Source organism: Salvelinus sp. IW2-2015, linkage group LG11, assembly GCF_002910315.2.
Source record: "Salvelinus sp. IW2-2015 linkage group LG11, ASM291031v2, whole genome shotgun sequence".
In the NCBI taxonomy this organism is placed as follows: Eukaryota; Metazoa; Chordata; class Actinopteri; order Salmoniformes; family Salmonidae; genus Salvelinus; species Salvelinus sp. IW2-2015.
In genome coordinates this window covers 23,304,005-23,319,431 of record NC_036851.1, presented here as the reverse complement: position 1 = coordinate 23,319,431, position 15,427 = coordinate 23,304,005, and the positions used below count along the sequence as shown (strand labels likewise).

Genomic DNA, 15,427 nt, shown 5'->3' with positions numbered 1-15,427 from the left:
CGTTCATCTCTAGGAGACAGAATGACTTCCTTCCTGAGTGGTATGATAGCTGCATTGTTCCATGGTGTTTATACGTGATACTATTGTTTGTACAGATGAACATGGTACCTTCAGGTGTTTGAAAATGCGCACAAGGATGAACCAGACTTGTGGAGGTCTACAATTATTTTTCTGAGGTCTTGGCTGATTTCTTTTGATTTTCCCATGATGTCAAGCAAAGAGGCACTGAGTTTGAAGGTAGGCCTTGAAATACATCCACAGGTACACCTCCAATTGACTCAAATGATTTCCCAAGCTGTTTAAAGGCACAGTCAACTTAGTGTATGTAAACTTCTGACCCACTGGAATTGTGATACAGTGAATTATAAGATTAAATAATCTGTCTATATACCATTGTTGGAAAAATGACTTGTGTCATGCACAAAGTAGATGTCCTTACCGACTTGCCAAAACTATAGTTTGTTAACAGGAAATTTGTGGAGTGGTTGAAAAACGAGTTTTAATGACTCCAACCTAAGTGTATGTAAACCTCCGACTTCAACTGTATTATTATATATATATATATTATATATTATAATATATAAATAATTATAATATATATATTATATATATATATACTTGTGGGTATGTGTATGTATGTTTATATATATATATATATAGATATATATATATTTACCAAAAACATATATGAGGGATTGGAAATTATGCAGACAATTACATTGATGGAAGCAACAATCTATCCTCAATATTAAAGCTGATCCACCCCCTAAAAAATGTAATAAATTAACATATCATACGAAGGTGGGTGATAGACATCCACAAGTTAATAAATACCAATACAAAGCGTAACATTTCATAATAATTTGTGGTTTCCGGATATAAATGTACTATGTTATGTCTACCACTGAGTTCAGGTTGCAGCGTAACCTTGACAACTGTTCTAAGCAATCAACACAGCACTGGCTGCGCACTTGCAATTTCGTGTAGGTGAAAAAGCAAGTAAGTTTGTTGAATGCATGCATATCTTGACTAAATAATTGCTAAAACAAAAGGAATAATATATTTGAAATTGCCAATTCAAACAAGTTTAGTGTAGGTTGCAATAATTTCACGAACGAATACCTTCTCTGTAGAATATTACTTTGTAACATTGACTGTTCAACATGCGCCGCCTTCAAATCAAGATGCAATACAATGTAGCCGAAATGACCGCTACATCTAACAAACACTTTTAATGTCTATGGTAACAAACATATTATCGTTGCCCTTACATCAGCGAGCTGTTTGCATCCTATATTTAAAAGTTTAAATACGAATGACCCACATTGCCTCAAGTTTAATAATGCCAATAGATAGATTAACTTGGCTTTATGATTCTTGCCATTGTCATAATAGCCTACGTTTAATTAAAATATGCAATTTTGGCGATTATTCAAACCAAGTTGGACTTAGATTGTTTTACAACTGGATACATTACACTGCATCAAATCCATTTGAGACGAAATGCGAAGTGGGGGCTCAGGAGGGGATTGAGTGAAGTGTTTTCCCCATATCCTGGTGTAACCTCAATTTCTACAGACTTGCTTGGGAAAACGGGCAAAGAGACAGACGGGAAGAGATGCACACAGTGACATTGCTACTTGCAGCCCTGCATACGACTAGTAAAAGTGGTAACTAGGGGAGCATGACTTAACTAGTTGTGGTGAAATTATGGGATGGATTGTCATGGCAACAGACCAGACGTCACAATCTGGGCATGTGTGTTCCAGTTTTGTCTCTTTCTTATTTTCAGACTGGAGGACTTGGATAGAGAAGAGTGTAAAAGGAAATACATGTTTTCCTACAAAAAGAGGGAAGTCATCATTCTTGGAAATATACATATATACATTTTATTTACACAAGACCCATATAATTATTTTCGGAGAAGCAATACGAGGTGAACAGTGGCTTTTAGAGGGTTAACTTTCAGTTAATTCTCAGGCAAGAGGTTTTTGGTATGCGATAAAGATGCCTGGGTCGTTAAGCAATGAAGACGAGGGACAAGAGGACATGGATTTTGAAGACGAAATACCAGGTGAGCGAGCGAAGTAAGGTGGGGGGAGTTTCTGCCCGTCAGATATTTTGCGCTGCTACGCCTAGTTGAATGCGGGAAAAGGGCTTGTCGTACTATACGTTATAGGAGACAAGAGGGGTGGGGTGCAGTAAGCGTTTCAATTTTTGCACAACCCGTTGTTTTCCTCAGGGGCACATGTCTGCACTTGTCGCCACTGTGTCATCTTCAAATATGATATAGATAGACGAATGAAAAGCCACCATATGTGGTACTGAAATGAGCCGGTCCGAGAAAAGGGGGACAGCCTAGAATCCGTGCATTCTCGAGATTTTTTTAAAATTAAAAGCTCAGATGTTAGGCCACCGATCTCCATTTGACTTTGATTGCGATCAGCATATATCCTACATTTTTCTTTTTAGAATTAGGCACATGCACACCATTTTATTCGTGCTGTTTTGAGGGTGCGCCCTTTTATTTTGCTGTTAGGCAACAATGTAATATTTTTTTTGTGTTTCCATTTGAGGTCAGAAGTTTCACCTCACACGCTGTGACAACTGAATAAAAGGTATACGTTATTACTAAATGAATGTCCATAGACTGTCCAACTCTCCCTGGTGATGCCCCATCATCAAAATTGAACAGCTGTGTCCCAATTGTTTTGAAGCTCTTGTCCAATTGATTCGGTAGTGGCCACAAATGTGCTGGGCTGTGACTGAACCCACGTGTACCAGGAAAACACTGGTTAGGGCAACTGTCCTGTTGATAAGTCAAGTGTAATCAAACTGATTGTGGCCGTCAACCAGCACAATGGGTTGATACTCTCCACACATCCATCATACTAGTTAATTGCACATGCCATTTTCCACAATGGTGTCTTTGTTACTGCATATTTGAGTAATTTAGCAGATACCCTTATCCAGAGCGATTTACAGTAGTGAGTGCATTCAGTTTTATACCTTTTCATACTGGTTCACTGTGGGACTCAAACCCACAACCCTGGTTTTGCAAGCACCATGCTCTGCCAACTGAGCCACRCAGGACTACTGCTGTGTTAGTCTTTCACAGAATATGACTGTGAAACAAAACTAATAGGCCTGCATATTTTAATGCACTCAAGACCACGTGAATCCTCCAAAGTTAGAATGGTGAGAGCATGGTGGATGAAATCTGTAAACCCATCAACTCATGTGGTCATCTGCAACAGGACATGCCTCTTATTTACACTGCTAGTCAAAGAGAGTGTCTATGTGGCCCCTGAGCCTGGTTCATAAATCTCTCCATCCATGGCTGTCAACCAGGTCATACATCTCTGGGGAGCCAGTTGCTGAGCCAGGGGTGAGGTGATGAAGTGCCCTACAGCAAGTGCCTAAGTCAGGAGCCTGCCTTTTTATACCACCATGTCAGTTCAGTAAATAGAATCATACATTCATAGTTTTCTCGTCCAGCTAGTGCCAGGCCCCAGATGATTTACTCCTGGATTAGCAGCCAGGGCAGACCAATATGCCCTCCTGCCCTCATAGCATTTGCATTAGCCTATTAGTGTGAAATGGTTGGCTGGTTATGGCACCAGTTTATCATGGTGCAATAAAGACATCGCATTAGGCCCTCCTTTGTAATGTATTGTTTTGTATGTTAAATATTTTGCTTGAATTTCATGCTGTTTGCTTATAAGAGTTTTATGCACTGTGGATAGTTGGGGGTTTGCATTTGGCCTGTCATTGATACCAAAATGCCCGTGTCTGAGCTTCTTTCTGATAGTAGCCTATGGAATCAATACATGTACATTATTATGTTACATTTAAAATAGTTTCCAACAACATTTCTGACTTTGGAACATACAGAAAAGGTTAATGAATGTAGTCATGGGTGTTATGGAGCAAACTGACTCACAAAATATTTTTTTTTTGTATTGGTACAATTTAGTAAAGAACTGGTTATCTTTAGAAGGGGGGAGTGCTCTGTGATTTCTGTACATGCAGTCTGACAGCTGCAACCTGAGGGATAAAGCAATCACTATGCATATCCCCAATAAGCAACAACTAGTGGTTAAAAAGGAGGTTAATTGCATACAAATAGCTATGGAATGTGTTAATAAAGAAATCTTGCTCCTGTTATGTTCCAGTTGGTTCTTCGTATGTTTTAGATTTATTTTCCCTGAGTGTATCAATCAGTTCTGTTCTATAATTGTGCATGTAGCATCTCCCTAACCATGCATGTGCCTGATGCTTTGATGAGAATGTTCTTCATATAGAGCCAGCCAAGCTTGACAGCAGTCTAATGAACTTCAGGTTTGGCAAGGGCCCTCCACAAGCCATGGAGGGAGAGCTGAGGACCCACAGTACAGTAGCTTCTACTGTTTGCTGTCACAGCCATACACTCCACCACTCACTGCCTCAAACTCATTGTTGTCCTTCCCATTGTCCCGTTCTTGGTCATGTCACTAGCGCTGTCCTTGTGTCTCAGTTTTACCTTTTGATACTGCCTCTGACATTTCTCTTTGTCTTGTTTCCTTTTGAAATTGTTTCGTCCTTCAATGAAATTGAAAGATTAGCATGGGCTTTTGTGCGCCTACTAAAGTCATCCCTGATTGGTGGGGGCTATTTCTGGAGACTCCACTGTGAAAGCTGACACCATTTTTGTCCATCTGTGTGTGTGTGTGCGCGCGTGTGTGTAATGTTTATCCAAGTAAATGTGTGTTTTATGTGTTTACTCTGTCACACTTGTTACCACTGCATTTTTGTTCAACTGCACATGTATGTTCTAATTACACTGTCATAATAATATCCTGTGATCTCATAATATTTATGGTGCATGAGAAAGAATAGCAAATCACAAAGGAGCTGTAATGTTACATCAGCTGCCAGATTATACCCTGCCACCACCAGGCTTCTGCTGACTTTCCCTAAATTGACCCACAGTACATCTAACTCACTCACACACCATCACTCTGTACCCTTAGATCCTGACTGCACTGCCACCATTTATTATCACTAACTCCCAAGACCCAGGAGCAGGAAAGTGAGCTCACAGTCAATGACTACTACTCTGATTCTATCATGAAGTCATACAGTCCACAATTCAGAATGCTACACTATAACAGCATATCCGCTACTAGAAAGACCAACTTCAAATCAAATGTTATTGGTTACACACACATGGTTAGCAGATGTTACTGCGAGTGTAGCGAAATGCTTATGCTTCTAGATTCGACAGTGCAGCAATATCTAACAGGTAATATCTAACAATTCCACAACAAAACCTAATATCTAACAAATTCCACAACAAAACCTAATACACAAAATCTAGTAAAGGAATGGGATAAGAATATTTAAGTATAAAATATATGGATGAGCAGTGACAGAGCGGCTAAGATGCAATAGATAGTAAAGAATAGATAGAAAAGGATACAGTATACATTATATACATATCAGAGGAGTAATGTGAGATATGTAAACATTCTTCAAGTGGCATTATTAAGGTGACTAGTGTTCCATTTATTAAAGTGGCCAATGATATCAAGTCTGTAGGTAGGCAGCCGCCTCTCTGTGCTAGTGGTGGCTGTTTTACAATCTGATGGCCTTGAGATAGAAGCAGTTTTTTTACTCCAAGCTTTGGAGTAAATGCGTGTGAGGGTGCCTTTGTGTGTCCTAAGACATAAGTAGAGTGAGCTATAAACACCCTCTCAATGATGGGAGAAGCCTGAAGTCACTCTCTTCACATTGGCGGTCAGGGCACCATTAACTGAGTATTTCCATAAGGAGCCTGTCAGAGAGAGTGGCCTAATGCGTGTTCCTGTAAATGCTGGACTTCTCAGGAATGAGAGGGTCATGAATTTCCCTTCTAATGGAGCGGTCCGGTGGCCAAGCCCTTGCATGAAGGTCAGAGCGGTGCTGCCTGCCCCCCGTCCACGCTTCAATGTGGGCACAGTGTGCCAAGTGAGGCTGCAGTCTAGTTCAAACTGGGCCTGGTGCCAGCTGTCCTTTGCCACATGCCACAGTGATCCCCCTCATCACCCGGTACGAAGCAGCCACCTCTGGAAGACATCACAGAGCATTAGAACAATAGCTGCCAGAATGCCAGAGGCTTCTCTCTGGGATCACACACTTAGATGTGGTGCCTTAAATACATTTTTACATGTGCAGACATAATGTGTTTGTCTCAATTGCATTGATGGTAGTGGCCATTTCTGGTCAACTTGGTGGTAAATAATGGCGGGTGTCACATATCAGCAAGGAGGAGAATTAGATGTCTTGAGATGGAAACAGCAGATTTTCGCTCTCAACCTTCCTGTAGGTCTTAAATAAACAACTGCATTTCTTGTCATCTCAGCCAATTTTATCATGAGTGCATTTGAAAGAGCTGTAACATTAGCTGAGTTGTCGTAATTATGACATGCCTGGCAGGCTGCAGACATAGATTTTATTTAACACTTCATTTTTTTTCTCTCAAAAAGATAGAGGTTAAAATGATTGACACCTCTGTTGTCAATACCTTTCAATACCTCACTTTGCGAGGATAACAGCACTGAGCCTTTTTCTAAAATATTTTATGAGTTGGAGAATACATTGGGAGGGATCTGAGACCATTCCTCCATGCAGAATCTTTCCAGATCCTTGAAATCCTTTGTTTGTGATTATGGCCTGCTCTCTTTAATTCAAAACACAGGTTTTCAATGGGGTTCAAGTCTGGAGACTGAGATGGCCATTACATGTTGATTTTGTGGTCAATTAACAATTTCTTTGTGGATTTTGATGTGTGCTTGGGGTTATTGTCTTGCTGGAAGATCCATTTGCGGCCAAGTTTCAGCCTACTGGCAGAGGCACCCGGGTTTTTTGATAAATTGTCCTGGTACTGGGTAAAGTTCATGATGCCGTTGACTTTAACGAGGGCTCGAGGACCAGTGAAGCAAACTAGCCCCATAACATCAAAGATCCACCACCATATTTTACAATAGGTATGGGGTAATTTCCTGCTTATGCATACTTATATGATGCCACTCAACACTGGTGTGCATGGCCAAAGAGCTCTATTTTCATAAAGTTTATACAGGCTTTTTTTCTCATCTTTATCAAGGCTGCCAATAATTTTGAACCTGACTGTGGCTCAGACATGAAAGAGCTCCCAGTGTGAGGTACTGCAGACATGTTGACCTAATAACTATAGAGCTGGCACTACCCACACGTCATTTAAATAAAATTACGTTGAACCAACGTGGAATAGACTTTGAGTGACACATACAGCACCAGTCAAAAGTTTGGACACACCTACTCATTCCAGGGTTTTAGTAGCCACCCCTTGCCTTGATGACTTTGCACACTCTTGGCATTCTCTCAACCAGCTTCATGAGGAATGCTTTCCAACAGTCTTGAAGGAGTTCCMACATATGCTGAGCACTTGTTGGCTGATTTTCTTTCACTCTGCAGTCCAACTCATCCCAAACCATCCCAATTGAGTTGAGGTCGGGTGATTGTGGAGGCCAGGTCATCTGATGCAGCACTGCATCACTCTCCTTCTTGGTCAAATAGCCCTTACACAGCCTGGATGTGTGTTGGGTCATTGTCCTGTTGAAAAACAAATGATAGTCCCACTAAGCGCAAACCAGATGGATGGCGTATCGCTGCAGAATGCTGTGGTAGCCATGCTGGTTAAGTGTGCCTTGAATTCTAAATAAATCACTGACAGTGTCACCAGCAAGGCACCCCCACACCATAACACCTCCTACTCCATGCTTCACGATGGGAACCACACATGCAAAGATCATCCGTTCACCTACTCTGCGTCTCACAAAGACACAGCGGTTGGAACCAAATATCTCAAATTTGGACTCATCAAACAAAAGGACAGATTTTCACCGGTCTAATGTCAATTGCTAGTGTTTCTTGGCCCAAGCAAGTCTCTTCTTATTGGTGTCCTTTAGTAGTGGTTTCTTTGCAGCAATTCGACCACGAAGGCCTGATTCACTCAGTCTCCTCTGAACAGTTGATGTTGAGATGTGTCTGTTACTTAAACTCTGTGAAGCATTTATTTGGGCTGCAATTTCTGAGGCTGGTAACTCTATTGAACTTATCCTCTGCAGCAGAGGTAACTCTGGGTCTTTTTTCCTGTGGCGGTCCTCATGAGAGCCAGTTTCATCATAGCGCTTGATTGTTTTTGCAACTGCACTTGAAGAAACTTTCAAAGTTCTTTGATCTTCATGTCTTAAAGTAATGACGGACTGTTGTTTCTCTTTGCTTATTTGAGCTGTTCTTGCCATAATATGGACTTGGTCTTTTACCAAATAGGGCTATTTTCTCTATACCACCCCTACCTTGTAAATACAACTGGCTCAAACACATCAAGAAGGAAAGAAATTCCACAAATTAACTTTTAACAAGGCACACCTGTTAATTGAAATGCATTCCAGGTGACTTCCCAAGCTGGTTGAGAGAATGCCAAGAGTGTGCAAAGCTGTCATCAAGGCAAAGGGTCGCTAATTTGAAGAATCTCAAATATTAAATATATTTAGATTTGTTTAACACTTTTTTGGTTACTACATGATTCCATATGTGTTATTTCATAGTTTTGATGTCTTCACTATTATTCTACAAGGTAGAAAATAGTAAAAATAAAGAAAAACCCTTGAATGAGTAGGTGTGTCCAAACTTTTGACTGGCACTGAATGCGCCCAGTGGGTAGCTACCATGATGTATGTTTAGGAGAAAGACTCAATCTAAATCAAATCAAGTTTTATTTGTCACATGCACCAAATGTAACTGGTGTTATACCTTGAAACGCTTGCTTACGAGCCCTTCCCAACGATGCAGAGTTTATAAATAATAATACAAATAAAATAGTAACACAAGAATAATACCATAAAATACATGAGAATGGAACTATGTACAGGGAGTACAAGTACCAGATCATTGTGCAGAGGTATGAGGTATTTGAGGTAGATATGTACATAAAGGCAGGGTAAAGTRACTAGGCTGGGTAAAGTGATAGATAATAAGAGTGAAATATAGAACAGAGTAGCAGCAGCAAACAATTACTGTAAAAGTGTGTGATTGTGCGTGTGTGTGTAATGTGTATGTACAGTGCATTCGGAAAGTATTCAGACCCCTTTACTTTTCCCACATTTTATTCTAAAATGTATAAAAWAAAAAAATCCCCCTCATCAATCTACATAAAATACCCCATAATTACAAAGCAAAATCATATTTTATTTGTATGTGTATATATGTACAGTGGGGCAAAAAAGTATTTAGTCAGCCACCAATTGTGCAAGTTCTCCCACTTAAAAAGATGAGAGAGGCCTGTAATTTTCATCATAGTACACTTCAACTATGACAGACAAATGAGAAGAAAAAAATCCAGAAAATCACATTGTAGGATTTTTAATGAATTTATTTGCAAATTATGGTGGAAAATAAGTATTTGGTCAATAACAAAAGTTTATCTCAATACTTTGTTATACCCTTCGTTGGCAATGACAGAGGTCAAACGTTTTCTGTAAGTCTTCACAGGTTTTCACACACTGTTGCTGGTATTTTGGCCCATTCCTCCATGCAGATCTCCTCTAGAGCAGTGGTGTTTTGGGCTGTTGCTGGGCAACACGGACTTTCAACTCCTCCAAGATTTTCTATGGGGTTGAGATCTGGAGACTGGCTAGGCACTCCAGGACCTTGAAATGCTTCTTACGAAGCCACTCCTTGGTTGCCCGTGCGGTGTGTTTGGATCATTGTCATGCTGAAAAGACCCAGCCACGTTTCATCTTCAATGCCCTTGCTGATGGAAGGAGGTTTTCACTCAAAATCTCACGATACATGGCCCCATTCATTCTTTCCTTTACACGGATCAGTCGTCCTGGTCCTTTGCAGAAAAACAGCCCAAAGCATGATGTTTCACCCATGCTTCACAGTAGGTATGGTGTTCTTTGGATGCAACTCAGCATTCTTTGTCCTCCAAACACGACGAGTTGAGTTTTTACCAAAAAGTTATATTTTGGTTTCATCTGACCATATGACATTCTCCAATCTTCTTCTGGATCATCCAAATGCTCTCTAGCAAACTTCAGACGGGCCTGGACATGTACTGGCTTAAGGAGGGACACGTCTGGCACTGCAGGATTTGAGTCCCTGGCGGCGTAGTGTGTTACTTCTGGTAGGCTTTGTTACTTTGGTCCCAGCTCTCTGCAGGTCATTCACTAGGTCCCCCTGTGTGGTTCTGGATTTTTGCTCACCGTTCTTGTGATCATTTTGACCCCACGGGGTGAGATCTTGCGTGGAGCCCAGATCGAGGGAGATTATCAGTGGTCTTGTATGTCTTCCATTTCTAATAATTGCTCCACAGTTGATTTCTTCAAACCAAGCTGCAGATTCAGTCTTCCCAGCCTTGTGCAGGTTTACAATTTTGTTTCTGGTGTCCTTTGACAGCTCTTTGGTCTTGGCCAATAGTGGAGTTTGGAGTGTGACTGTTTGAGGTTGTGGACAGGTGTCTTTTTATCTGATAACAAGTTCAAACCGGTGCCATTAATACAGGTAACGATGGAGACAGAGGAGCCTCTTAAAGAAGAAGTTACATGGTCTGTGATAGCCAGAAATTCTTGCTTGTTTGTAGGTGACCAAATACTTAATTCCACCATAATTTGCAAATAATTCATAAAAATCTCTACCAATGTGATTTTCTGGATTTTTTTCTCATTTTGTCTGTCATAGTTGAAGTGTACCTATGATGAAAATTACAGGCCTCTCTCGTCTTTCTAAGTGGGAGAACTTGCACAATTGGTGGCTGACTAAATACTTTTTTGCCCCACTGTATATATATATATATATACTGAAATATCACATTTACATAAGTATTCAGACCATTTACTTAGTACTTTGTTGAAGCACCTTTGGCAGCGATTACAGCCTTGAGTCTTCTTGGGTATGATGCTACAAGCTTGGCACACCTGTTTTTGGGGAGTTTCTCCCAGGTTGGATGGGGAGCATCGCTGCACAGCTATTTTCTGGTCTCTCCAGAGATGTTCGATTAGGTTCAGGTCTGGGCTCTGGCTGGGCCACTCAAGGACATTCAGAGACATGTCCTGAAGCCACTCCTGCATTGTCTTGGCTGTGTGCTTTGGGTCATTGTGCTGTTGGAAGGTGAACCTTCACCCTAGTCTGAGGTCGTGAGCGCTCTGGAGCAGGTTTTCATCAAGGATCTCTGTGTACTTTGCTCTGTTCACCTTTCCTTCGATCCTGACTAGTCTCCCAGTCCCTGCTGCTGAAAAACATCCCCACAGCAAGATGCTGCCACCACCATGCTTCAACCTAGGGATGGTGCCAGGTTTCCTCCAGACATGACACTTGGCATTCAGGCCAAAGAGTTCAAGCTTGGTTTCATCAGACCAGAGAATCTTGTTTCTCATGGTCTGAGTGTCCTTTAGGTGCCTTTTGGCAAAGTCCAAGCTGGCTGTCATGTGCCTTTTACTGAGGAGTGGCTTCTGTTTGGCCACTCTACCATAAAGGCCTGATTGGAGATGGTTGTCCTTCTGGAAGATTCCTCTATCTCTACAGAGGAGCTCTGTCAGAGTGACCATATGGTACTTGGTCACGTCCCTGACCAAGGCCCTTCTCCCCCGATTGCTCAGTTTGGCCGGGCGGCCAGCTCTAGGAAGAGTCTTGGTGGTTCCAAACTTCTTCCATTTAAGAATGATGGAGGCCACTGTGTTCTTGGGACCTTCAATTCCGCAGAAATGTTTTTGTACCCTTCTACCGATCTGTGCCAMGACACAAACCTGTCTCGGAGCTCTATGGACCATTCCTTCGACATCGTGGCTTGGTTTTTGCTCTGACATGTACTGTCAACTGTGGGACCTTATATATACAGATGTGTTCCTTTCCAAATCATGCCCAATCATTTGAATTTACCACAGGTGGACTCCGATCAAGTTGTAGAAATATCTTAAGGATGATCAGTGTAAACAGGATGCAACTGAGCTCAAATTTTGAGTCTCATAGCAAAGAGTCTGAATACTTACGTAAATAAAGTATGTCTGTTTTTAATTTTTAATACATTTGCCAAAAATTCTAAAAACCTGTTTTCACTTTGTCATTATGGGGTATTGTGTGTAGATTGATGAGGAACATTTATTTAATAMATTTTAGAATAAGGCTGTAACATAACAAAATGTGGAAAAAGTCAAGGGGTCTGATTGCACTGTATATGGTGTGTGTATATTTTGCTTTGCGTAGGGTCAGAGCAAGATAGAGTCAGCGCAGATAGTTTGGGTGCCATTATTGACTATTTAGCAGTTTGACTATTTAGCAGTCTTGGGGGTAGAAGCTGTCTTGGAGCCTGTTGGTCTGAGAACAAATGCTCCGGTACCGTTTGCTGGACACACGTGGGAAGATGCATCCAGCTTATCCAGTGGTGAATGGGAATATATAGATAGACATTTCTATGGGTCTCTCATTGATAATGGACCTTGGAAGCCCCTAGTGTCTGTGTGGCCCCTCTTGACTAGCCTGGCTAAATGGAGGATAAGTACATTGCAAGCCAATGTTTGTGCTATGGAGACGGGGAACCCCTCCTCCCTACTCAGTGTCCCTCTGGGAGTGGTAGGCTGCAGGGCTAGTCTAGTGTTGGCTGGCTGAATGACTCTGATGCACGTGCTGCATATTTCATGCCCTCCAGTCTGTGTGTTTGTGTGTGAGGAGGCACCGTGGGAGTGTCTCTTTATAGTGATGTACTGTCTACTGTCTAAGGCAGTCTCCCTGGCCCTGCTGTCTCTCTTACTCCTCTGTGACCCACTATGGCAGCATTGAAGTCTGGAGCACCGTTATACACTGTTGTCAGCATGCTTATATGTATACAACAATATTGAGACAATACAATTGAAAGAGAACTAGCAGCCCACTAGGTTAAGGTTTGAGTCTTGCCTGGCCAACAGGATATAAGGTAAAAGGGGAGGATGGTAAAGTGATGACTAACAGAAGCCCCATGAAATCTGTATATGTTACAATAAGAGTCAAAGTTGTGAATACTTGTATCATGTGGTTCTGAAGGCCATGTTTGTGTTTGTGTGTGTCTAGATGAGGATGAGGAGGGTCAACATAACACTGTCCCGCTCACACCTCTGGACAGCTTTTTCACTGACAACGACTCCCTCAAACAACAGAAGAAGAAGAAACTCAAAAAGATGAAGGAGGGGAAGATGCCCAAAGTCAAGAAGAGGAAAAAGGAGGTAAACTCTATCAGATTACAATCATGCACAATAACACAGAACCTCTAAAAAGCTACAGTAGATGTTGTGCCATATACTGTAGTCCTTGAGCAGCCATTTATATTGGCTGGGATTGAACACTTTATTTCTTTACTGGGGTACAATATTTGGTTTCTTGGACTATTCTCTAATTTCAAGGAGAAACAGTAGTGTCTTTGGCTTAGGGGCACTTGGCACCAGTGCCAGCGTGAGTGCCAGTGTAAGCTGTGGGCTTTGAGTGCGAGTGTAGATTGTGGATCAGGAGAAGTGCCTGTCCCTGTGGCAGTCAAAATGGGCGGTCGGTCAGGAGTGCTACAGCGTGTGCCAGTAGGTTCCAACAACAACATTGTGACAGAGCTATTCTGACAGCTGAACTCTACCAGGCATTAGTTCCTGGCATTCAGACAACAGGCTTTAAACAGCAGCACTGAGCTGAGGCTCTCCATCTACCACACCACCACCATATATCAAAACAGACAACAAACCACTCCTGCATTTTATTTGTTTCCATGACTGCTCCTTAGATTCTTGGCTATTTGAGGTTAACCACAAGTGTGCCTTGAAAGACATCATAGTGAAGTCAGGGGAAAATGTTTGGTGCAACACAGTGACAGTGAGCCGGAGGAAAGTGTGTAAAACATCCCTCTGCCATTTGAGGGCCTTGCTCTTTATACAGTTTGTGTTGGCTTTGCGGTGCCTGTTTCTCATTTGTGTGTCCCCTGCTTGTGTTCGCGGTTGATCAGTGTTCTGAACTGTGGCGGTGACAGAGCAGGGATGTCCCTGTCCAGGGCTGCCAGCTGCACTGTGAGGAGCTCTGGTGGCTAGCCTGTCACCGGCCCTTTGGCTGGCCACGATAAACACTGAGCATTGGACCCCGCTGTGCTAATGAGGGGTCTCCCTGTCTCTTTCCTCTCTCTCACACACTCTTTCTCTCCATACCGCTCTYTTTCCATGCTCAGTTCACAAGCTCTGCTAGACAGTACACTGTACGTGTTTATCAGGCAGCACTCTCTGTTAAGGGAAACCACTACTAGCTGTTATTCACTTACAATCTCTCCCCAAAGTCTACTGTCAGACATAGGCCACGGATCAATGGAGGTTACAGCCCTGTCAGTGGGCCTCTCTCCCCCAGGTCAGTCTCAGAGCTGAGAAAGCAAGCAGTGCTCAGACTCCCTCTAGCAGGGCCCAAGCACACCACAGGAGAGCTGTTAGTACTGATGACTGGCTAGATCAGTTTTAAGGAGAGAAATCCCTTTAGGGGGACTGCGTGTTGATAGTCAGCAGTGTTTTCCCCCCTGTTGCACTGTACAATTGTACGCCGTTGGGTGTTTATGGTATCGTTAGGATGTGAAGTTTGTGTATTCAATCTGACATTCATTTCTTAAATAATGGTTGCACATTATACAATTAGTATGTACTAATTTAATTTAGTACTGAAACTAGATGCTGAACAGAAATGAAGTTGATACCAAAGGGAAGGCATTATATATAGGAATAAACAATTTGGTTATGCTTTAGGACTTTATTTATTTTTCATGATCTCACAGAAGAGTCCTCCTCTTTCTTTCCACGCTGGTCTTATGTATCCTGTGATGTGTTTGTGTAACATTCAACCCTGTGTGTGCCGTCAGTGGTTGGGTTAAGTCACTTCTCTGCAGTTTATCTCTCTAGATTAACGGAGGTTCTGCTTCTCTGCTTCTACTACTTCCACCACCCCCCCACCCTTTTTCATTTGGACCTCCCTCCAAACTCATTCTCTCTCCTTCTCCGTATGCATAAATGAGATTTGTCTAGACGGGTGCTGGAACACAGGCTCTGCAACCACAGGCCTCTGCATAACAAGCTCGTTATGCAAACGTGTCTGATTGGATGGCACCGTTTCATTGGCTGCTGCTGCTATAGAGTGAGGGTAAGAGAGAGAGAGGGTAAGAGAGAGAGAGCTCCAGACTCTGCACGGGTTGGTCGCCATGGCAACACAGACGGGCTGGCGGTGGGGTTGGCGGGCGCTGCGGCAACGTGAGCCTTTCCTCTGCGCCACAGAGCGAGACGCCTGCGAGTCTCTCCATGGATCCACACAGGCCTATAGTGCAACAGGCAACAAGCTGCACACAGCTCTTTCATGCGCACACACACACACACACACACACCAC

The 15,427-nt window shown here is 42.4% G+C and overlaps 1 protein-coding gene across 2 annotated transcripts in view; it reads left to right on the top strand.

Moving 5' to 3' along the window:
• The first annotated feature begins 1,627 nt into the window (after positions 1 to 1,627).
• LOC111969995 (chromodomain-helicase-DNA-binding protein 5-like) overlaps positions 1,628 to 15,427 on the top strand; it is a 41,594-nt gene continuing 27,794 nt past the window's right edge. For both annotated transcript variants that reach the window (XM_070445598.1, XM_070445599.1), the window contains exons 1-2: positions 1,628 to 2,074; positions 13,108 to 13,259. In XM_070445598.1, the coding sequence (XP_070301699.1) occupies positions 2,008 to 2,074; positions 13,108 to 13,259 (219 nt within the window). In that variant the 5' untranslated portion in view covers positions 1,628 to 2,007. The remainder of the gene's footprint in view (positions 2,075 to 13,107; positions 13,260 to 15,427) is intronic.